The sequence below is a fragment of the Hibiscus syriacus genome, unplaced genomic scaffold (genome assembly GCF_006381635.1).
Source record: "Hibiscus syriacus cultivar Baekdansim isolate YM2019G1 unplaced genomic scaffold, ASM638163v2 tig00014370_pilon, whole genome shotgun sequence".
Classification (NCBI taxonomy): Eukaryota; Viridiplantae; Streptophyta; class Magnoliopsida; order Malvales; family Malvaceae; genus Hibiscus; species Hibiscus syriacus.
The window spans coordinates 137374-162377 of NW_024062323.1; the positions used below are offsets into that span (position 1 = coordinate 137374).

At 34.1% G+C, this 25004-nt stretch overlaps 2 protein-coding genes and 2 pseudogenes across 2 annotated transcripts; 1 reads left to right on the forward strand and 3 right to left on the reverse strand.

Moving 5' to 3' along the window:
* Window positions 1-2015: 2015 nt before the first annotated feature.
* Window positions 2016-3516, reverse strand: LOC120207117 (60S acidic ribosomal protein P1-like). Its single transcript, XM_039206639.1, has 4 exons — window positions 3435-3516; window positions 3195-3273; window positions 2772-3032; window positions 2016-2063 (listed from the first exon to the last, which is right to left on the reverse strand). Exons 2-4 carry the CDS (start codon window positions 3264-3266, stop codon window positions 2016-2018), a joined length of 381 nt encoding a protein of 126 aa, XP_039062570.1. The 5' UTR covers window positions 3267-3273; window positions 3435-3516.
* Window positions 3517-6023: 2507 nt separating this feature from the next.
* LOC120207161 lies at window positions 6024-8007 on the reverse strand (annotated as a pseudogene).
* A 6618-nt stretch (window positions 8008-14625) lies between these two features.
* Window positions 14626-16268, forward strand: LOC120207118 (annotated as a pseudogene).
* Window positions 16269-21635: 5367 nt separating this feature from the next.
* Window positions 21636-23438, reverse strand: LOC120207119 (probable LRR receptor-like serine/threonine-protein kinase At4g36180). The gene is made up of 4 exons (XM_039206640.1): window positions 23251-23438; window positions 23005-23130; window positions 22052-22189; window positions 21636-21873 (listed from the first exon to the last, which is right to left on the reverse strand). Exons 1-4 carry the CDS (start codon window positions 23436-23438, stop codon window positions 21636-21638), a joined length of 690 nt encoding a protein of 229 aa, XP_039062571.1.
* Between the last annotated feature and the right edge of the window lie 1566 nt (window positions 23439-25004).

The window sequence follows — 25004 nt, forward strand, 5'->3', positions numbered from 1 at the left end:
GAAGCTATCAACAATGCAGCTTACTGATCAAACTGGGCCCAGTTCCTTTGGATGGCGGGAATACCAGAGGAAGCTTGGAGTAAGAAAGAAATAAACCTTTCACTTAAGAGTGTTTGGTTGTATTTCTTATGTACACATAAACTCTGCTGAAAGAAGTAAACTTGATGCCAAGTCCAACAAATGCGTCTTGTTGGTTACGGTGGTGATGAGTTCGGTTACCAGTTTGGGACTACGAAAATCGAAAGATCATCAGAAGCAGAGACGTCATTTTCAATGAAAATGTGATGTACAAAGATAGGTCAACCGCAGAATCAAGTAATACCGAAGCTGAAACAAAGGAATTTGCTGGTTCGAGGATATTTCTGGAAATGATGTTCAGATCAATCCTGAAGCAGTTCAAGAAGAACCACACACACCGAAAGATCATCAGAAGCAGAGAGTCATTTTCAATGAAAATGTGATGTACAAAGATAGGTCAACCGCAGAATCAAGTAATACCGAAGCTGAAACAAAGGAATTTGCTGAGTTCGAGGATATTTCTGGAAATGATGTTCAGATCAATCCTGAAGCAGTTCAAGAAGAACCACACACACCAGAACTGAGACGCTCCTCCAAGAATTCCTAAACCAACCAACGGTATTCGCCTTCTTGCACTATTGTTGACTGGACAATGGTGAACCAGAGTGCTATGATGAAGCAATGCAGGTGGAGGATCAGTCAAGTGGGAGTCTTCCATGAAAGATGAGATGGACTCGCTTATGTCAAATCAGAGTGGGAATTAGTTGAATTACCACAGGCAAGAAAGCGCTCATAACAAGTGGATTTACAGGATCAAAGAAGAACATGATGGGAGAGAAAACGCTACAAAGCAAGATTGGTTGTCAAAGGTTTCAGCAAAAAGAAGGTATTGACTACAATGAAATTTCTCTCCAGTCGTAAAACTGTCTACAACAGATGGTGTTGAAAATTGTAGCTGCGGAGAATTTACATCTCGAGCAGTTAGATGTAAAGACAGCTTTCCTTCATGGTGATTTGGAGGAAGAGATCTATATGAGGCAGCCAGAAGGCTCATAGAGGCATGCAAGAAAAACCTGGTATGCAGGTGAAGAAGAGCTTGTATGGTTTAAAACAAGCTCCTAGACAGTGGTACAAGAAGTTCGATAGTTTCATGAGTAGCAGTGGTTTACCAGATGCCAAGCAGATCATTGTTGCTACATCAAGAGGTTCGACAATAGTTTCATTATTTTGTTGTACGTTGATGACATGCTCGTTGCAGGCTTAAACATGCAAGAGATCATAAACTTGAAGCAAACATTGCGAAGCAGTTTGCTATGAAGGATCTGGGCGCTGCAAAGCAGATTCTTGGGATGAGGATCAAGAGAGACACAAAGTCGGGAACTTTGATGTTATCGCAGGCTGAGTACATCAACAAAGTACTCTCCAGGTTCAACATGCAAGATGCTAAACCAGTAATACACTTTAGGTGTTCATTTCAGACTCTCCAAAGACCAATCACCAAAGACGGAGGAAGAAGTGCACACATGGTGAAGGTGCCGTATGCCAGCAATTGGAAGTGATGTATGCCATGATTTGTACCAGACCAGATATTGCTCATGCAGTGGGAGCTGTTAGCAAAGTACATGAATAATCCGGGCAAGGTACACTGGGAAGCAGTCAAATGGATCCTCAGATATCTTCGGGGTACCACAAACAAAGCACTTTGTTTCAAAGGTGGAGATATGATACAGGCTATGTAGATGCTGACTTAGCGGAAATGTCGACATCATAAGGAGCACTATAGGGTATGTCTATACTAGGAGGAACTGCAGTGGTTGGGTTTCTCAACTACAGAAGATAGTTGCTCTCCACAACTGAGCAATATGTCGCTGTTACGGAAGCCAGCAGGAGATGGTTTGGCTCCAAAGTTTCTTGGAAGAGTTAGGCAAGAAACAAGAAAACAATATCTTGTATTGCGACAGTCAAAGTGCTATCCATCTAGCAAAGAATCCGTCTTTTCATTCCAGGACAAAGCCATACAATGAGATATCTTTTATCCGGTCTTTCTGGAAGATGAGATTTTGAAACTTGAAAAGATAGTGGAGCTCAAAATCCGGCAGACATGTTGACAAAGACGGTGACTACGGACAAACTGAAGTTGTGTTCAGCTTCAGTTGGCATGCTAGATAACAAGACCAGACATGCTGCTGCATTGATCGAGGTGTGAAGACATATTCAGCTTCAGTTGGCATGCTAGATAACAAGACCAGACATGCTGCTGCATTGATCGAGGTGTGAAGACATATTAAAATCAGTCTTCAAGTGGGAGATTGTTAAAAGTTTCAAAGTTTGGCAACCAACTTTGGAAAATATTTTTTCAAAGTTTGGTAAATGTTTCTTTGAAAAATGTTTTTCAAAGTTTAGTAAAATTTTGATAGATGTTTGTTGAAAATAGGAATGGGTAAATTCACTTTAGTCATTGCACTTTAGGGTATTTTCAAAGATTAGTCCCTAAGTTTCTACTATAAATACTATAAATACCCTTACCCATTTAGCTTCAAAATCATCCCAAAACATTTCTTTCTTCCTATACTAGAGAGCTTTCTTGTGAGTAGTGAGTGTTTTGTAAACACCTGTAAATTTTCTCTCTTAGTAAAAGATCTGCAGCAGCCCGGAGACGTAAGCACAATTGGCTGAACTCCGTTATCAATTTTCGGGTATTATTTTTCCGCTTTTATTTCGCATTCTCACTAATCTGGTTATAGGAAAATTACTTGTACTCGGTTTATTTTCCTAACATCCTCCTCCGGCTCTTCTTTCTTCTTTTCCTCGGTGGGAGGTGGAGCAGCAGCACCAGCTCCATCTCCAGCAGCAATAGGTGCACCTGCGGCAACCGGAGCGCCACCACCGCCAGCTCCAACATTGGTTATGAGATCCTCAATGTTGCACTTCTCAAAAAGCTTTGCAAACAAGCCCGGCCAGTAAGATTCAACAGGGACATTTGCAGCTTTCACTAGTGTTGAAATTTTCTCAGCCTATGAACTATAGTTAAGGGAAAAAATATGGGGATTTATAATTTCCTTAACAACAATAATTAAATTTCAAATTGTTCTTTCAGTTCCATTTTCGTATATCAGAGAAACGATAACAAAGATTAAAGCCGAAAACCATAAAACCCTAAATCGCGTAAAGGATACGGTGATGGGGATGCCATCATCATAGAGAATAAGAGCAGCGTAGGAGCAAGCAGCTTCTCCAACCGAAGACATCGTTTCACTATCAACAGTAAAATAAAACAGATAAACAATTAAAAACACAATCTGTATAAGGATTTACAAAGATATCCAGAGTACAAACGAAAAGGAAATTCTTGGAAATTTCTTGAAGGAGGCAATCACCCGAAGAAACAAACAAGAAAAGAGATGCATATGAATTACCTGAGAGAAAAATCCGAGAGAGGGTCCTGAGTAAGATGTGCAGCGTCTCTGTAAATGCAGTGTTTCGAGTCCTAGGGTGTCAGCAATGGGGTTTAAAACGACGCAATTTGGGGCTCATGAGATTTCTGAGCCCACTGCATCACTGGCCTGTTTCTCAAACGAGGCCTGCTGCCTCAACTGGTTTGAATTATATTATTTATTTTAAATTTTAAATTGATTGACATTGCATATATCTTTGCATTCGTAGTTGTTCTAATCTAAAATTTCATTTATTTTACATAAAAATCGAACCATCAAATGAATTCATGAATAAATGAAAGAGTTAATTGTATAACATGTCCCCTAACTATAACCTTTATTTTAAATTGATTCCTAAACTTCTAAATATTCCAATTTTATACCTATACTATGATTATCATTCTAAATTAGTAATCAAACTTTGGAACATTTAAATTTCATCCTCAAACTGACCTTCATTCTAAATTGGCCCCAAAACTTTAAATCTTCCAATTTCATCCTCAATCTATCCAAATATGTAATTAGTTTCAACCATAGTTTAACACAGATTTCCCCCGAACATATTATAATAAATTTGGCACAACGAATCCATCAACAGGGGATTTGGTTAGTATATACATATAGTTTGAGATGAAATTTAAATGTTCAAGAGGTTTGGGATCGATTTAGACTGAAGGTCATTGTTTGAGGATGAAATTGAAATGTTCAAAAGTTTGAGGACTAAATTAGGATGATAGTCACGGTACAAGGGTGGAATTGGAACATTTAAAAGTTTAAGGACCAATTTAAAATGAGGTTTACAATTAGGGGACATGTGATGCAATTAACTCTAAATGAAATTAAAGGTTTAGGTAAAAGTGATATCAATTTCAGATACACATTTAAATTCGTTTTTTAATAAAAAGTTTAGGTTGAAGGTGGTTCCCAGTCTAGGGTCAGAGTATATCTAAGATTCAATTGAGATTTATATAAAAATTTACAGTTTGTCCACCAATGATTAGATCATCTCTGAGAAAATATATACTTTTAAAAAATAAATTAGAAATAAAAAATGGGTGAATTGAACGAATGCAATATGTTAGTGCGTAGATAAACTATACAAATAAAAATGTTGCTTAGATTCTTAGCATATCAAAATCTTACCAAACTACGTGAAACAATAAGAAAGTGGATCGCAGACAAACTGAAAATGTGACACCTTCTGCTGCCATGCAACATGTTGCTGCCTGGGCCACTATATAATATAATATAACATAATACAATATGGTTTATTAAATTTTAAAATTTTAATTTCAATTAAAATAATAACAGTTAAATCTATTAAATCAAACTTTACTATGTATTATAAAAAAACCTTACTATGAGTCTATATATTAATCATTAATTGCATAATTTAATCATCTTGAGTTCATGCATTTTAATCAAATTTAATCTTTATTTTAATATTTATTCTGTTATACTATACGCTAATTGGATTCATTTTTTTCTGGGTAAGTTACGCATTTAGTACTTAAATTATCAGTTTTGGTTTGTTTTGGTACTTAACGTTTAGTTTTTATTTCGTTTTAGTACCTCGCGATTTGCACTGACACATTTTTTGGATAAATTGCATCATTCATCACTCAATTATCTTATCACTACTATCTTAGTCACTAAAGTTTAAATTTTATTAATTTAATAACTTAACTTTTAAATTAATCATAATTTAATCACTCGAACTCTCAAATTTATTTTTTATTTTAAATTATATATGAATGAAGTAATAATAAAAAATGTCATATCACAAAAATTATTAATAAAAAAAATTAGAATGATTAAAATAGGAGCAACTTGAAAGTCGAATAGTTAAATTGAAATTTTTAAACTTTAGTATCAGAATAGAAGTGAGAAGATAGTTGAACAATAGAATGATATAATTTTCCCATAAAAATACAGAAATTATGTATTTTTTTAAAAAAATTAAAAGTTTAAATACTAAGATGAATCAAAGTTTAGTTACAGGACGCATAATTTACCCCTTTTTTTTCATTTATTTCTATAGAACAACCATTTTCCGCTTTTGATCAAAATGTAATGAACAGATTTCAAAACTCTAAGGCACGAAATGATAAGTGGCGTGCTTTGCTCTACTATGAAACAAGCAGAGGGAAAAAGAAAAGTGACTGATCATGGAAAAACAAGCTTGACTTACCGAGCGGATCCAAAAATATTTTTTAAGGTATATATATATATTAACAACGTAAATTTTAAAAGGATTGAATAAATAAAACTCTACGATAGACATCATCCGTAAAATAAATAATTAATATAAAAACTCAAATTTCAAAATAGATACAAAAATTTTAGGTAACATCATAAGTGAAATAAATAATTAGTAAAAGAAAATTCGAATTTTATAAGTGCGTTACCCTCTGCCAAGCTATGACTCCTCTGATTCGATTGATTTGATCGATTAAACTAAAAAAAAAAACTCACGGAAGTGAAAGATGCTACAAAGACTGGAGAAATCAGCAGCATGCTATTATCTCAATAATCCCATCTTTTAAATAAACAAAACCAATAAATATATAGTAAAAGTTAATGGGGGTGAACTATCCGAGCTTACCCTGTTTTCTTTTGATTGGCCAATCAATGGAATTTGGGGTTCGAAGATACAAAACCAATCTTCTGAGCCGCTTTTGGTACAATATGAACAACGCTGTCATCGGATGCTCTCTGCAACCGGGAAAGTCATCTAGTAATTAGTGTGTTTTAAGGGTGGAATCCAACGACCAATATTTAGTTTCCACCTTTGTGCAAAATACATGAACGAATATGATGATGATGATGATGATGGTATCTACTCCTAATCCTAATGCTACCAAACTACATGTATGATGAACTGAAAACGATGATGATGGTGACGACACGATTCCTATCGTGCGATACGGTTAGCTCGACCTTAACATCCTTGACTGTCTCTCTCCACATGGATTAACTCGGTGGTTTCGTATCAATAGGTGTCTCGGGAACTTGTGAAGGACCTGGCTCCTTTCCCTACCTCAGTAGTTGTCGTTTGGGGTAGGGGTTCTGTTGTTGGTGGTTCGATTTTCGTTGTTGCCACCGTTGTCGTTGTCACGCTTGTTGCTGCAATACCTGCTTTACATTTTGTCTATGACTAACGCTTGTCGCAGTATGAATGAGTTTGAAGGTAGTAGAAAAACATTACGAAGCTGCTATACCTGCGGTCGTTGCCGCTGTAGTTGCTGCTATAGGCATTGAAGATGGAAGTGATTCGACTCCGATCGAGCTAACCTGTTGAGGCAAAGAAGGATATGGTACCGTCTGGGGATAAACGGATAAACATTATGAAGCATCCTCGTGTAGTAGGGTGAAACTTGTTGGCCTCCATAGACATTATAATAGTTCTGCAAAAACACCATCAAATTCAGCTAAAGCAATGCTAAGAACCTGATTAAACATCTCTTTATGTAATTTTTTACACACTAACCAAAGGATAAACGCTATCCTGTGAATATCCAGTGTATCTGAAAGTGAACATTCATGATGAAACTGAATCAATTAGACAACAAAGAACCAAATACAGGTTAAAAGGAGGCAATGGATTTCATTTTCCAGAAACAATGAACTCACCCATAAGTTGAGTAAGGAACAAAGTATTGGCCAGTAGGTGTTGAATATAAGTAGATGAAGAACCATGATAACCAGGTGCTGATCTAAACTGTCCAACCCCTGCATTTGATTGTTTCTTAGTCTTCATATTGGCCAACTCCTTATCTCCATCTTGAAATACAAAAAAGATGATTTTTTCCCAATATAAAGAAGAACACATCTTCATGATGAATAAAAATGGGGTTTTGAAATTTTCAACATATGAGTATCATCATCAAACAAAACAACCATGCTGAGTTGGTGGACGAGTCTTTTGAGCACCCAATGAAGCAAGATTGCAGTTTGCCCTCCTTCCATCAATGATAGGTGAAGGGTTTTGGCATGCTCTCGTAGCTGCATCTGGATCCTTGAATGTAACCTGGAAACACAGACACACCAAAATTTGTGCTTTTTTTAATGAGAAAACATGGATATGGAAATAAAAAAAAGGCATTTGTTCTTCTTCATGAAGGGATCCATGAGCTTACAAAGCCATAACCCTTGGATCTCCGGTATTCTTATCTGATATAACACAGCCTCATGAATCTCTCCAAATTGTTCAAATAACGCCTCATGGTGTCCCTCGAGTTTCCCATGCCAATCCACCAACAAGATTTTTGTAAACTTGTGTCATTGTACTGCCCTGGATTGTTACCGCCCACCATCGGAATTGCCTTTGTTGAGACATAGAACAAAGAAAAAAATCGCATAGTCCCCCAAAATAAACAGGGAATGGACCTTGAAGGGAGCCTAAAACAAAAACCAACCACCCAGAAGCCAAATAAGAGGGTTAAAACAAAAAAAAAACAAATTGTTTGGATGATCAAACAATCAAAACCCATCAAAACCTCTGTTTTCGATTGTTTTTGTTGAGTTTCTTGTTCCTCTGTACCGAGGCTCCTCAGATTCTCAAGAAAGCTGGCTAGTGGGCACGCATGACAGCAGTTGGCAAGGTTGTCCAATGAAAAAAAATTATATCATCACTCTTGTATTCGACAAAGGAAAAAACATACGTATATACATTAGGTTAATATTATTAAATTAAACATCTGCTTCGCTGTATTCAACCTTGAAATTTGGTCCTGGAAATCTTTTCTTGATACTATATCTGGGCATTTGTGGGAGGTAAAAACATACTCATTCAATCCATACAAAAAACCATCGACTCTCTCTCTTTCTTTCTTTAATTGTAATTGTCTTGCCTTTGTCTTCAACTCCATTCCTCTGCAGCCTGCAGCAGCTATTTCCCTCAACCCAACAAAAAAGTACATGTATTGCGGTTAATGTTTGGTGGACCAAAACCCTCTGGCACCACCTTCTAAATTCTCTCTCTTTTCCTAAACAATAACACTTTACCACCTTCGGCGGACCCAACTCCCACTTTTCCCTTTTAATACTCCATTTATTTTGATATTTGAATTTAGTCCTAAATTTTATTGCAAACCACCCCAGATTTGTGTATAAATAGTTATCAGTGATGGGTGATACCCTATAGGCCCAATTTTTTTTTAATTAAACTAAGGTGTTTACAAAATATTATATGTTCTAAATATTCTCGATCATTTGATAATGAGCGTTCAATCACCCCTGCTGTAATTGTAAATTTTTAAATTCAGTATCTGTAAGAATAATAATTATTTCTTTAATGACTGGGATAATTTGATTCGTGCTGTGTAAATTTTTATATTTGCTATGTGATTTGACAATTAACCCCATCTTAAAAAAATATAGTATAAACTACACATTTAATATCTAAACTATCAATTTTGGTCCGTTTTAATACTTGAACTTTTAATTTTTTTCAAAGTCATACCTTCATTTTAGTTCCATGCCATTAAAATTGTACGTGTTTAATACACAAACAATCAATTTTGGTCCGTTTTAGTAACTAAACGTTCAATTTTTTTCAAAATTTAATGTTAAATTTTGAACGAGTGTACTAAAATAAAACAAACTAAACTTTATAAATAATTTTGAAAGAAAATAAAAATATGGGTACTAGAACATACCAAAATTAATAGTTTAGTTATTAAATACGTAGTTTACCCAAAATTATGAGGTTTTGGTCCATTGTTCATTAATCAAATTCAAAACCCATACCAACTTTGGTCTAAACATTATCCTCTGACGTGCATTCCCATTTTCACAACATCGGTCCCCTGTTAAAATCATTCTGTTTTTCGCTAATCAATTCGAAAGAGAGTAAAATTAGGGACTGTTTAAAGAATTTTGATAAATTTCAAAATATTTTATTTTTTTTTCCAGCACACGACGACTTATTTTGATTATTACAAACTCTAAATAATTTTTTGAGATACACATTTTTTAATTTTTTAAAATCATTTCTCCAATTTAAAATATCTTTTTATATGTCAGATTTAAGTCGTCCCCATAATTTAAATAATATATTTTTAGTATTAGTCAGATTTGGAAAGAGCTTATATTTGACTTTTAATTGATAGATTAACAGATGCAATGAACTGATTAATATTCTATACTTTAATAAGTTGATTATTAGTGTTTTGATTAATTTAGATAAATATAAAATAATATATATTTAAAGATAAATTTAAATAATATAACACTAAACGTTCATACATTAAGTTAAAACTTTAAAAAAATTCACCGAGATCAATTAAATAGCTAACATTAGTAATGCACATGCATGACTAAAAATAGCAATATTTAAGATGAGATTAATCTATCATAATATGATTTATATAAATTTATAAAATTTATTATGGATATCGGTAAGTGAAGGATTATAATTAAGAAATAAAATAAAATATATAGATTTATTTAAAAAAAAACATAAACATAAAAACCTCAAACATATAAGAATAATTTTACTATAGTTGACCGGAAATTATCAAAATCTATAATATATATATATTTGGATGACACATATTTTTTTTTCTAATTTAATTTTTCATCAAATGGGATATATTATAATCGTTTTAAATCTAATTAAAGAAAAGCACGAACCATCTTACTTCAGTGATTAAAGAATCGTTATTGTTCTTAGATATCACGAGTTCGGCACCGTTGTAGCATGGTGATTGAACATTCACTGTAAAATAGTTGATAATATTTAAAATATATATTATTTTGTAAGTATCTTAGTTTAATAAAAAAAATTAATTAAATAAAATTCAAATGATAAACAGTAATAAATATAATGAAAAAAAATCCAAATAAGATTGTGTTGAATTTATAAAAATAATCAAAATGATATTTTGAAAGAATTAAGTGGGAAACTACTAAAACATTGTAACCTTTTTGGGGAAAACAAATTGCATGGAAATTCGCGACATGGGAAAGTTGACGAGTTAGAACTTAGAACTGTCTGAATGCTGGCTTGGAGGCAAGCAGCCGAGCTGAGAGACATCGGATACTGTTAAAAGCATTTTTAAAAATTAAAAATAAGGACAAATTACGTATTTAATATATAAATTATTAGTTTTGATTTATTTTAATATTTATATTTTTAATTTTTTAAAATTATACTTAAAATTTAATTTTTCATTTAGTGTACCGTCATTAAAACATTGGGTTTTATTTCATTTTAGCGTTTAGTTAAAAATTTAATTTTAAATTTTTTAAAAATTAAAAGTTTAGTTATTGAAACGGGTCAAAACTGATATTTTAAGTATTGAACATATTAATTTTTTTTGTGTGAGAGTATTAAAATAAAAACTAAACGTTAAATATAATTTAATTTTTTTTTAAATTAATTATTAAAATATATTAAAAATAATAATTTAGATATTAAATACATAATTTACCATAAAATAAAAAGTGAAAAAATGTGGACGGTCGTACTATCTCAAAAGAAACAAAGAAAAAACGGCAGTAGGGGATCAGAGCCTTGCACATGGAGTTTGCCAGTGCTTTGTTGCTACTATAGTGTCCTCGGTTTTTGCTTCTTCCTCTAGTATTATTTATTCGAAAGGAAATAAATTAATTTGGATTTTGAAGCAAGTTAATAAAAAATATATTACATGAGTGTGACGAATTTAAATAAAAAATATTATTTGGGCAAACTCATCACATGAGTGTGACGAATTTACTCTGTATTGTAATATTTATAGTAGATCACTAATTCATTTTAAGTTAAATTTTTTTTTTCACCGTATACCCTATTCGTTCAATTTTACCCATAAAAAAATGGTGCGGAATAAACAAAATTGGCCCATTACGGCAGGCTTTGGCAACAACGTTACTTGCATTCACCAACACCCACAGTCGCTCCATCACTCCATATAAACATGGGCTCGTTTCACAAATACTCTTCTTATATCCACCACAATCCTTTAATATCCCTTTCTTTTCCAGTATTCTCCCAAAAACATATAATTTTATTAAAAATAGAAAATATTCATAATTTTAAACTAAACACATAACATAGTTTTTTTTAAACTCGAGAAAACTAGCAACTTAAAATCACGAATATCATACAAGGAAAAGGTTAAAAGACCAAACCAAATAAACTCGAATAAAAAGTATATATGAACATATCTAATTGCATCGGCAAGCGAATCATAAAAGAGGGTGAAACTATTAAAAGGCAACCAACAAATCTCAAACCAGGATTGAGCAACACTATTATCCAAGAACGCAAATAGTGTATCAAAATCCAATATGAGGATCCAAAGCATGGAAGATCAGCATGATAACAAACAAAGCGCCACCTTGGTCATCGTTATGATGTCAAATCCAACCCTGAAAAAAGATCAACAAAGAACAGTCAAATGAACGAGAATGTGTCGTAAAGAACAGAGGAAATTCAACGTTAAGTTTTGAAAATTTTGAAAGTTAGGTACTAAAACGGACTAAATCTGATAGTTTAGGTACTAAACAAGTTAAGTTTTTAATATATGGATACTAAAATGAAATAAAACTAAATGTTTGTATGCTTTTAAAATTAAAAGTTTAGGTGCTAAAAAGGACAAAAATCGATAGTTTAGGTCTAAATACTTTATTTACTCAAAAACTAAGAGAGAAACAAATTACAAAGAAAAAACATCTGCAAGTGTCTTCAACATCTTATAGAAGTTAGGAGCCTGTCTTCTCAAATCAATGGCTGTGCGACTGATAAAAGGTAATGCTGACATTTTCACCAATACCTGCTTTCCAACTCTTAACCATATCAAATTAAGATTGCTTAACTAATTTCCATGCCCACTTCCACAAAATTTAGTTAATTCCATTAATTTAGTCCTACCTTTTATACTTGCCTGATAAAAAAATTAAAGTAAATTTAATATTGTTATTCTATTTTTATACCGAAAATGAGGGATAAATTTTAATAAATTGAAGGGGAAAAAAACATAAGGACCTTTGGTAGAATTAGATTCTTCCTAATTAAGTGAATGTTTTGTCGGGGCACGAACCAACTTACATCAATGGTTAAAGGAATCGTTGTTATTTCTAGATGTATGGTTCGATTTGACTGCAGTAAGGTGATTGAGATGACATATTCATTACACGAATCAAGCGATCTCATTAGAAAAGAAATTATTGTTATTGATTAAGTTCTCGAGTTTGAGCATCATGGATGTTAGGGGAATGAGTGTTCAATGTCAAATGATCGATCTTTATCTTTGAACAAATACTACCTTATACTTACCCAGATTAATAAGAAAAATATAAACCGTTGTAACATTTTGATAATTTAATTTAGTTATTATAATCTAAATAATTGTCATGTTGATTAATAGAATTTGTCGTTAAATGCTGAAGAAGAGACAAATTATAAGTTTTGGTCTTGGTCCTCTGTTTTTTTGGATATAATTGTTTTCAGGTCCTTTTAATTTTGAAATTAGATGATTGGACCCTAGCCCATATTCTTAGGTATAATTGTATTTTAGTCCTTCTTGATCTTGACTAGACAAATTAAACCCTGGTCTACATTTTTTTCGGTTTAAATACTTTGTAGATCTCTTTAAATTTCAAAATTGTATCGTAACTTCTTTATTTCTAATTTTAAATTATAAAAATAGTTTATAATGGTGTATCATTCATATTCTTTCCTTCAACTGTAATTCATCGGGTTGAAATTTGATTTATAGAAAATTGTAAGATTAAATTTCAAGCCATTAATTTAATTTAATTTAAATTTAAAAAAATATATCATATTTGAGTTGATATAAAGAAAAATTTATCGTTCTCACCACATTATCACCCTAGTTAAGCAAATGAACGAAAGAAATCCTGACCTAAAATCTTATTTGATTAGATTATAATAAGTGTACGAATTGAGTGCCTCAGTGCTAAAGAATTATTGTCTTCTTTGAGGTCATGAGTTTGAGTACCAGAAATATCAGGAATGTGAGCGTTCAATGTCAAATGATTTAAAGTTATATTTAAATGGATATTTTATTTATTTATTTTATATTATAAAAAAATTATATATATATATAATATAATATAACAAATGATATACCTTTGACACATGTTTAATATTATAGATGAATTGAGAGAGAAAGATATCTACAAGGTACGAAAAATAAGATGGTTAGTAACGAAAGTGTAAAGTGGTTGGACCGTCATTTTATCAACCAAACTAATGATTGGAGGTAAGGAATTTAGAGCATAATTAAAATGATTCGAATGGTGACCTTTAAAAGTTCATAACTAAACGCCCCAATTACGTGCCATTGAGAGATTTACTGATAACAAAGCAAAAGTGGATTAAAAAAAGTCAAATTTCCAATGGTAATTAAATACTTCAATTCAAGAATTGGTTATAAACTAAATTATAAAATAAAGATAACATATTTGTAACTGTTTTTTTTTAAGTAAACAAATAGAAAAAAAAGTACTCATTAATTGAATTAGAAAATCACACCGTAATAACTTTTTTACAACAATCAGCCAATGAATAGGCGATCATAGGAGAATACAAACATGTCTTACGTACCGGCAGATTTATTTTTTAGGATGGACACATCTATTATCAATAAAAAAATTTTATATGAGATAGACATAAATAAAATATCAGATGACACCTTTAATAGAATGTATAATTAACAGAAATAAATTCGTATTACAGACAGACGTGAGCCCACCAGGATCACTCGTCATGCAAGAAAATAAAGTAAAAAAAAAATTCTTATAACACCTTTGTTGTTGTGGTGAATGAAAAGAGGTGAAAGGAAGGTAGTTTAAGAGGTGCTTTTCTATGGAGATTTTAAGGTCGAAGGTCATAGTTTTGATGGAGGCATGCCCCTGCACTCTTGTTGCCACAACGTCCATTTGGTCCTACCTCCCTTTTGTTTACCCACAACCTGACCCCATTTTTTTGTACCCAATACTGTGTCGTTTCTCCATCCATCTAGGTAGCCTGGTCCTTCCCCAAGGCATAGTAAACCTAAACTCCACCGGTGCCCATCATAAACAGAAAACCTCTTTGTTTTCTTTCTTGGAGCGTTTATACCACAACAAACACACACACACGCGCGTGTATATATAGATACATATATGTAGACTTGTCTGCAAACTCCACTTGCTAAACCAGATTTCATCATATCAATCACTTCTCCCATCGTTTCCTTTTTGTCATCTTTCTTAAATGCCGGAAAACATGAGCATATCAGTTAATGGGCTATCTCAAGTCCCACCGGGTTCCGATTTCATCCGACGGAAGAGGAGCTCTTGCAGTACTATCTCCGGAAGAAAGTTCATTCGAGAAAATCGATTTGGATGTCATTCGTGATGTTGATCTTAACAAGCTCGAGCCTTGGGATATTCAAGGTATATATATATATTACTCTAATTTATGTTCCATGTTGCTACATGCTTGTTTGTGAGTTGTGACTTTAATTTCTATAACAGAGAGGTGCAAGATTGGAACACGCTCAGAACGATTGGTACTTTTTTAGCCACAAAGACAAGAGTACCCACCGGGACTCGCACGAACCGTGCACGGCTGCTGGATTTTGGAAAGCGACCGGCCGTGACAAGGTCATATAAGAGACGATAACATGGTTGAAACCAACGTACGTAAGCCTCTAAACCACAAATCTTCCTCTCTTGGTAAACTATGTTACGTCATATTATATATACATGTATGCATATAGATATATCTTTTCATGCTATTTTTGGACGATTTTTTTTTGTTTAAGATCTCCAATGCTAGGGGGAGGGGAACCAAGAAGAGGATGGGTGGTTTGTCGTATCTTCAAGAAGAAAGATCCACAAAACCCAAGAAAACCCTATCAGCTCCTCCTGGGTGAAAAACAGGAACCATATGTTCATCTCGAGTACTAGCAATGAAGGAGCATTGGATCATATACTTGAATATATGGGAAGGACTTGCAAGGACGACGGAGAAGCAAACAACGGCACCGCCACGAGATTCCTCCAGCAGCCCATGGAGATCGCCATCGACAACAATGGCGCCTACTACCCTGACTCGTTCACGAAGCTCCCGAGCCTAGATAGCCCGAGCTCAATCAGCAGCCAAAACTGTTACCAACCCATGATGACGGAAATGAAGGCTCAATCCTCAACCAGGTGAGTGGCTGTGATCTCAACTCGGTAGTACATCAGAATGACTCGGCGCTCACCAACTGGGCTGCAGTCGACTGGATTGTTGCTTCTCATCTCAACGGCGGGCAAACAGAGACATCAAGAGAATTGGCCTGCTTCAATGACCAAATAGTGGCAACCTACTGCAACACCAGTACCACTGATAATCAAGATCTTCAATTGCCAACCGTTGGATTATCATCAACATCATCTATATCCACCAACAACCGGCCTTACAATGGAACTCAACATCATTTCAACAGCGAAATAGACATCTGGAGTTTCACCGGAGCATCGTCATTATCTTTGTCATCACCGACACACTGTGCTGCCACGTGGTGAATGCTAGTGTAAACAGAATAGCACAAATCTATAATCATACCTTGGTTACTATAGTCAGAAAGGTTATTATTACATCACTTATGTTGATGAATATATATATATATATATATATATATATAATATTAAATAAAAATCCGGCATTGTCAACTACATTATCTTTAATTAATCAATTTGTCTACCATTTTCATATAAAATTTGCTCTCAGCAAACAAATCTATCAAACTCTGGGTGACTCATTATACCAAAAAGCAAATATAACAAACCTTTTTTTCTCTTTTACAGATACAATGATCATCGACCTGAGCCACATGGTTTGTCGGATTGTTTTAGGTGTCGGATGGAATGCTTAATCGTCCATGCATTTTCTCATATGGTCCGGTGGACGACAATAGGGTCGTCAACCTTGACTAGTGTATTTAAGTATGATTACTTGGTAGGTTAAACCCCTTTTTATCTGTACAAGTGGGTGAATTAGATTCGTCGAGAGAAGGAAGAGAGAATGTCCTAATGATATTGTTGAGAGTTGAAAAATTCAAAAGAAAGATGTCGTCTTGTTCCTTGACCACCATTGGTTATTGTAGAAAAGGGCACTTTCATGATTAGTTTTCTAAAACGAGGGAGGGAGGTCCCCTTTTTATTCATCCCATGAATCAAATTCATTCTTTTAAAATATTTTTGAATATTTAAAATTAAATCTATCCAATAATGTCGGCCAGATTAAAATATATAAATCACGTACACTATTCCATGATCATAGATTAGGCCTCGGGTTTCTCCAAATTGATTCCCAGTTCTTACAAATCAGACATTTGTTCAAACCAACATCTTTCTGCATTAAAAAGATGTTGCACTTTCCTGTTCTTAGCCATGGTGTCTTAACTATTGGGAGCTTACTCTATACTCCTATTTAAATAATCCAATATATTATATAATTATGTTTAATGCAGTGGTAAAAGAAAGAACAATCATCGTGAAGGAGAATATAACAGGCCAACAGTTTCAAACAACATAAACATCGATCAGTTAATGTCAGCATCAAACAAGCTCTTTAATAGATTCTTTTCACTTTGATTGTAATGTCCTTTTCCCTGGGCAGCAATTTCCATTGTACAAAATCAAAAGAACATGAAGATTTCTTTTAATCTTCAATGACTTTCTCAAAAAAGTTATAATTTCCTGCGTGGATGGTGGAAATTTGGGTGTTATATCCCCCATCAGCCTTTCCCCCCACTAAAAAGGCTTCCACTAGAGCAGGATGCTGTTGATTTCTCGCGTTGTTGTTTACTTTTATTTCACTGGTTTTGCAGTGTGTGGTTGGTTATTAGTCAGATTTTTATTCCTTATGTCGGTTTGTTTTGTTTTGTTCCATTTTGTGTTGAAACGGGGATTGAGGCAGGGTGGGAGTATGGTCTCATTGTTGTGAAAGTTTATGTGTTTACGTTGCTTACCACTTCAAAGGTACACTCTTTTTCTTTAATTTAGGGTTAGGGTTTTTTTAATGAATTCATTGAGGTGGTGTATTTTGATTATCTTTAATACAAAGTACCTCTTAAAAAAGAAAGGCTTCCACCATTTGACATCTAAAACCCATTATTTGTATTACGTTTTTTAATTTATTTTTTGATTTAAGATTGTGTTCAAAATTTCGATTAATCGATTAAAACGATTAAACTAATTTTTTTTGGTTGATTAGTCGATTAATTTTAAATTCGATCAGTTAATCGTTAATGATTTTTCAAAGTTTGATTATCAGTTAATTCGGTTCGAAATCGATTAATTGACCAAAAATTTTAAATTTTTAATATATTTTTTTATATATTAATAGCTTTAGGAGTGTTTAAAGTTCGATCTTAACATAATTAAATCGACCTAATTAACTGAAAATATTAAATATATAATATATACTATTTAAATTTTGATTAATTCGGTTAACCGGTTGATTAAACGAATTTTGTTCAATTAGGTTAATTATTTAAAAAAAATCGGTTCGATTAACAACTAAAATGAAAAAAAAATCGGTTAAAGAAATTTTGAAAGTTTAGTCATGTAAGTTAACAGATCCGACCGATTGAACACACCTAAATATACCATTAATTTTATATAATTAAAATTAATCTATACTCATTATTATATCTCTTAAGATAAATTTTATCTTTCGTCAAACATAACATACATAGCTGCTAGTCCATCTATCGCAACCTTTACAGAGCTTATATCCATGGGTGGAACCAAGGGAGGGCAAGAGGAGCCGGCCACTCAATTAAAAAATTATATTTATGGAAAATAAATAAAATATTTAACCCACTACAATAAATTCCTAGTTCCGCCCCTACTTATATCTTCTGGACATATATCCAAGAGTAACTACAATACATAAATAACATCTTTAAGAGTCACATAATTTATCAAAACGTAAATTAAGATCTAAAAATCAAATATACCTAACAGTTAGTTTATAAATACTTATAATATCACTAGGGCTTGCAAATATACTAAAGTCCATTATAAATAGTCCCAACCAAGGTCGGAAAAGATATAGGATCTCTGTAACCCCTATAACCCTGGATCGTTTTCATCCTCCATGACAAACAATCGTTGTCTTATCGATCACGACTCTTCATTTGAACTAAAAAAGGTGAATCACCAACTACCAATAAATTCGATTTATTCTTATCAACATGTATAAATCATTTATTGAAAATTATTAATGAGATTGGAACATAATATCTATTAAAATATTAATAAGTACTCAACTAACTCATGTTAATTGGTGTCTAACCTCTTTTATGGAAATGGATTGAAGTTGTCGTGCAAAACTTGAAATTGCGCGAAATTACAAAGTGGTGAAAGTGGAGACCTAACGGGGACAAGAGATTGGTGGTACCGAGCTCGGACAAGGACATTACGAGGCCTATGGTCAAAAATTGGTTGTTGGTTTAAAGGAGACGGCGAGCAGGGTTGCCGTCGATGGGTCACGATTCTTGTTAATCACACAATTAGAGATTTAATAGTGTTAGGTTGGGGCGTGGGGTCGGACCATGCGACCACAGTTCACACCTTTAATCAAAATAGGGCACGTGGGCTAAAAAGAGTACAAATTTTATTTTGAAAATATTAATTAAAAACTAATCATGTATCCGGCTTTACATTTGGTTTGTTTGAGGCATGTTACTATACAGTGAATGAGACTTAACTTGTTTTTTTTATAATTAATTTCGGGTATATATAAAATAATATATATTTAAAAATAATTCTTAATCGATATTAAACATTTATATTTTTAATATTTGAACCTAAAATCTTATTAAGAAATAATAATGCATTTATTAGTTATTACTGAAGACTAGGCACGGAGGACGTAGGCTAGAGTCTAGGGCACTCAAATTGGTACCCTACGAAGCGGACAGCTGACAATAGAAAAACAATCCTTCAATCTGCTGTAATTGAATGGTTCAACTCGGTATAACTACGGACATTGCCCAAATTTTGGTATACGAATCAATCACCAAAATGGAAAAATATTACACTCCTTTTACTTTATAATAAAAACAATACCCATTTGAATTATAATGGATGTCATTTATTCCCATATGTAATGGGGTAAGGGGAGGTAAGATAGTAGGTTGTCCTCAACATTAGGTTAAGAACAGTTTCCGTATAATGCCTCCAAATTATGAAATGCCCTCCATGGAACTCGATCTCACGACCTCAAGATTAAGAACCTTGTTCTCTACCAACTGAGTTGGATGATCATTTCTTTTGAATTATTAATGCTAATTCCAAAAAATAAATGAGATGTGTATGACGTGAGATTATTTGATCTTAATGAAAATAATATTTAATCATGATTCTTTTAAAATTTTAAGTTATTCATAAACATACTTTTAAACATATTTAATTATGCGATTTTAAAGGACTGATTAAATGACCTCAATGATCAGAAAATATTATTTTCTATAGACTTTAAATTCAAATAATTATATCTACAAAATGTGTGTATGTTGTACTCCTAAACTCACTCTACCTTCTTACTAATCATCTAAGAGTAAGGTCCCTTCCGATTCGAGTTTGACTGAATATCATAGCCTTGGTGCTGATGTTAATCTGGTCTTAGAAGAAGGGTGGATGAGTCTACTATAGAGGTTTACATACGACCGATACATACTCAATATAATCTTTTTTCATGGTTGCAAAGTGGTTTATGTTTGTAGGGAAGCCAATAGAGTGGCACATATGCTAGTTAGAAGAGCTGTCTCTCATAATGTTTCGTTTTTCTTTAGTTTAGACCGTCTTGAGTTCCTAGTTGGTATTGTAAAGAACGACATGTTATCACCTTGACTATTAGATTGGTGGGCACTCCTTTTCCTTTATAAGACCGTAACCTTGTGTTTGGTAGAAGAAGTGTTTAGTGAAGCTCATTTTTTTTTCTTCAAAAGGTGAAAAAAGTCTAGTCCCTGAATGAAAGACATCAACATAAATCTTTGGGCTTTAACAATATGAGAAGGTACCAACCAGTAACGTTGGGCTTCAAACTGTCATCGAACCCTACTGCCTTTTCAATCCGAAAGGCCCCGAACACCATGTAAAACTAACCCAAACAAAAGCTCTGATATTAGGCACACACCAGGGAAACTGAAGAAGGAACAAGAGACGATTTAAACGAGTACGTATTACATATTGCAATCCAAAGTATCTTTAATTATTTTCCTTGGCAAACATCCTTTGCGAGCGAGCAACTGCCAATGCAATCCAAAGTAACACCTTCTCCTTCAACTGGTCTACATATCGAAAGTAAGCATGCCTCCATGATTCCTTGAGAACCAAGGAACCGCAAACACCCCAGAATCCCACAATGAATCCCATAGCGATGCTAAGATAGAGAAACAGCTTGTCTTTGGAATCACCACCATCTCGAGATGGGGTGGAGGGGAGACGGTGTCGCCTGGACAGCTTGTCGAAAGGGAACACCGCAGAGAAATGGATTGCCTTCGTAGTTGGACGAATCGTTGAGCGTCTGGAGCTGATTCCCGTCGATTCTTCCCGACAATTGTTTGTAAGACAAGCTCAGTGATTCAAGAGCGTCAATGATGAGAGACTTTGAGGAATGGGACCTGAAAATTTGTTGAACGACAGATCGAGGGACTCCAACCATCGTAAATCACCGATGTTGTTGGGGATGTTTCCGGTTAAACGATTTCTCGACAAATTCAACGTGTCCAAAAAGGCCAAGTTGCACAGCCCTACGGGGAATTCACCTGTAAGTTTGTTCCTAGAAAGGTCGATGTTCTTCACCTCCAGGAAAGTTTTTGCTATATTCAAGCTCCCTTCCCTTTGTCCCGACCAGCATTGTTTGCTCGCCAATTATGATCTGGGACTTCGAACAAATCATAGTAGCCCAAAGTTTCATTCCCATATTTCAAGGCGGTGAAATTGTGGAAACACTTCGGAATGGACCCACTAAGATGTTGTTCGAAAGATCCAAACTGTGGATATAAGAAGATGACAAAGTTGTTCAGGAATGTTACCCTCAAGCAGGTTTTGATCGGAGTTGAAGAACGTAAAACCATGGTACTTCCCGATAACTGTCTACCGGAAAAGGAATCTTCCCTCTAAGATTGTTGTCGCCCAACATCAACACAACAAGGTGACATGACGAAGTTAGGAACTTGGGATTTCACCTGAGAGGCTATTGTTGGAGGCATCCATAAGTTTCAAGCTTGTCAATTTTTCCAACAATCCGGGAGTTGTCCGAAGAATCTGTTGTGACCGACAGAGAGAAATTTCAGCCGCTTCATCTTGCATATCCATGATGGCAGCCTGCCGCTGATCTGGTTCCGAGAAAGAAACAAAGTTTCCAACCATGGCATCAGCTCCCCAACGTTGTCCGCTATAGGACCTGAAAATGAATTTCTCTGGAGATACACATGTGTTGCATTAATCAAACAAAGTGGGATGTTGCCCTCGAAACGATTCCTGCTCAATCAACTACATCTAACCCTTCGGAGTGAACTTGCAAGGTAGTTGGCGCTGATGGAATTGTTTGACAGGTCTATGTACCAGGAAGTAGAAAATACCTGGCAAACCATTCTTCTTCTATGGTGTCCGAGATCCCAGCATTTGAAAGTATAACATAGAAAAGATGGGCCTGAACTTGCAGCCAAACTGGAAAAGAAGGACCAACCAAGCAATTAATGAGTACCAGAGTTGTAAGCCTGAAGGAGGAACCCAATCACGATTCACATTAAAAACCAAAGTCCTGTTATGGTACGTTGTGAGTCGGAAAGTGCTAATCTTGTGAGATTGGCTAAATGGATTCTGTCAAAACACCTTCCATACGGTTATTTACCAGGCCCAGTGTTGATAGCTCAGCTAGTTTTCCAATACTTTCGGGATCGTGCCATGAGTTCGTTATCCGATAGTTCCAATAACCACAAGGATGACAAATTCCCTATAGAAGCCGGGATTGAACCCCAAAAGAAATTAGTGTGAGGTCAAGTTCTTGCAAATTCTTTAATGCTCCTAATGATTCTGGGAGCCTTCCGTCAAGTTTGTTTGCCTCCGAGATAGAGTCTCCAAGCTATTATTTCGGCAAGCAGATAACCGTCCAAAAACCCGACGATTCCACCGTGAAGATATCCGTTAGAATTGAGTCTCAAAACCCTCAATTTGCAGAGATTTCCTATCCAAAAGGGATGGTGCCCAAGAAGTTGTTTGCTCTTAGATTGAGCACTTGAAGATTGGTAAGGTTAGAGAACCAGTGTGGTATTGGGGACTTAATTGAATTGGCGAACAAGTCGAGGACCTCATGTGATGAGATTGATTGATGAGAGGGTTAGATCAGGGTTCAAGACCACACGATACAAAGATAATCTCACAAGAGATGGAAGCATGTTCACTGCTTCGACCAAGACCCTCCTACATCACGGAGGTTTTACATTTCCTAGATACAAAGATTCCAGTGAGGATAAACCTGAAAGCCAGACAAGACTTTGGGCACGAAGACCGCTATTATCACTCAGGTTAAGACTCTGCAAGTGCGATAATTCCCAAGGTGGGTGGAATCTCTCCACTAAAGCCTGAACCATAGAGATTCAGGTATCTCAAGTTGTTTAACATGCCTAAGAACATGGGAATTGGGTCTCCGAGAATGATTCTGAGCAAGATTCAAGTAGGCCAAATATTCAAGTGAGCAAAGAAGGTTTCAGTGTTCCTCCCAAGGCATAGTTTTCGAGGTCGAGCACCGGACATGCCCGGTTCGGTTGTCGCAGCTCACCCTCTCCATTTGCAGCAATCCAATCCGACCCACGAGGAAAGATTTCCCAAACGATCGATGAGGCCTTCCTTGAATTCCACAAGTTGTTCTCTCTCACTCTCGATACATCTCAGGCCAATGCTGTTACTACGGAACATGATGACACCGGTAGTAACGAGACAAGTAAACATAACAGGAAACCGTGACATAGGTTGTTGCTGTGACGGATGCCCATATCGAAAGGTATAGTTTGCTATGGAGTTGCTATGGAGTCTATGATGATCATAAATTAATCTATACTTTCAAGTGAACTTAAACATTACGCCACTAACGGGTGTATCACGACTGAGTCAAGAAGCATCAAAGTCATTACGTGTTGACATTAAGGTACTCCGAGTTGAATTTTCCATAGTAATACAAAAGACTTCCAGTAAATTTTCCCGGGTGAGAAAAAGTGAGTCAATTTTCCACGCAATGACTTCCACTTTGTTGGAATCCAGTTTGCTAAGCATTTTCCCCATAAAATTTAAATTCATGATTTTATTAAAAAAAGGTAAAAAGGATACTTGAAGCCTTTGTATTTAAAAAAATTAAAACCAACGTAGTTCTCGATTTTCTTTACTTAACTTAGGAAAAAAAATTTAATATGTCTCTTTTGACCAACGTTTCCATCATGATCGTTACAATACTGATGTGACGGTTCACGATGCTAATATGGTAGATGGGTTAAATTTTTGACCAACGGTTTCCATCATTGATCGTTACAATACTGATGTGACGGTTCACGATGCTAATATGGATGGGTTAAATAGTTTTTTTACAAGTTTGAGGTTTGAAAAAAAATTTAATATGTCTCTTTTGACCAACGGTTTCCATCATTGATCGTTACAATACTGATGTGACGGTTCACGATGCTAATATGGTAGATGGGTTAAATTAGTTTTTTTACAAGTTTGAGGTTCAACTTGATTATTTTAAAATTTCAAGGGCTTATTTGATTTTTTTAAAATATAAATTTTTTAAATTAAATATAATAAAAATATAATTAATTATTAGTGTTATTTATTAAATAAAAAATATTAAAATTGATAAATATTCACTATAAAATTTAGAAAAATTAAACATCAGAAAAAAGTAAAAAAAAATGTTAAATATACGAAAATAAATAATACATCATTTAAAAATAAGATAAAAGTCTGCATACTAGTACGGATAAAATGAGTTCTCAACAATTATTATATTACGATTCTCATCCAACCAAATTTATATTATTTTAATAACAAATTTATTAATTCATAAATATTTTTTTTAATATCGTAACAAATTAATACCGAATTTTTCTTTAGAAATATCAAAATTTGCAGCTAACTCTAAAATATCTATGCTCTATCATACTTCCTACCATTATTATGTGTTCCAAAATAATGACACTAATACTAACATTGATAAAAAAAATGCTTCAGTGAAAGAATCAAATTTTAAGAGGACTAAAAATAAAAATCAAAGAAATAAAGGGCTTAACATATATTTGTACTATTTAAATTTAAAATATTTTTATTTTAAAAAAATCAAATAATTAATTGAACTTTTTAAAAAATTAGCTCTCAAACTTAAAATAAATCAATTTAACTCATTTATTATAACATCAGTCATGTCACCTACTACTGTGAACTATCACGACAACATGGTAATGCTAAAAGACAAAATTCATTGATCAAAAAGATCATATTAGATTTTTTTTCTAAGTTTAAAGATCATATTAAATAAAAAATCGA

Excerpts from the sequence above, each read along its gene's own strand:
- LOC120207119 (XM_039206640.1), bottom strand. The coding sequence starts at position 23,438 with ATGTCACGGTTTCCTGTTATGTTTACTTGTCTCGTTACTACCGGTGTC. Across the intron at positions 23,131-23,250 it reads GATTGCTGCAAATGGAGAGG|AATCATTCTCGGAGACCCAA; the intron begins GTGAGCTGCGAC and ends AATCTTGCTCAG. Across the intron at positions 21,874-22,051 it reads GAAGAAGAATGGTTTGCCAG|GTCCTATAGCGGACAACGTT; the intron begins GTATTTTCTACT and ends ATTCATTTTCAG.
- LOC120207117 (XM_039206639.1), bottom strand. The coding sequence starts at position 3,266 with ATGTCTTCGGTTGGAGAAGCTGCTTGCTCCTACGCTGCTCTTATTCTC. Across the intron at positions 3,033-3,194 it reads ATGATGGCATCCCCATCACC|GCTGAGAAAATTTCAACACT; the intron begins GTATCCTTTACG and ends TATAGTTCATAG. Across the intron at positions 2,064-2,771 it reads GGAAAATAAACCGAGTACAA|AAAGACCGGATAAAAGATAT; the intron begins GTAATTTTCCTA and ends CTCATCTTCCAG.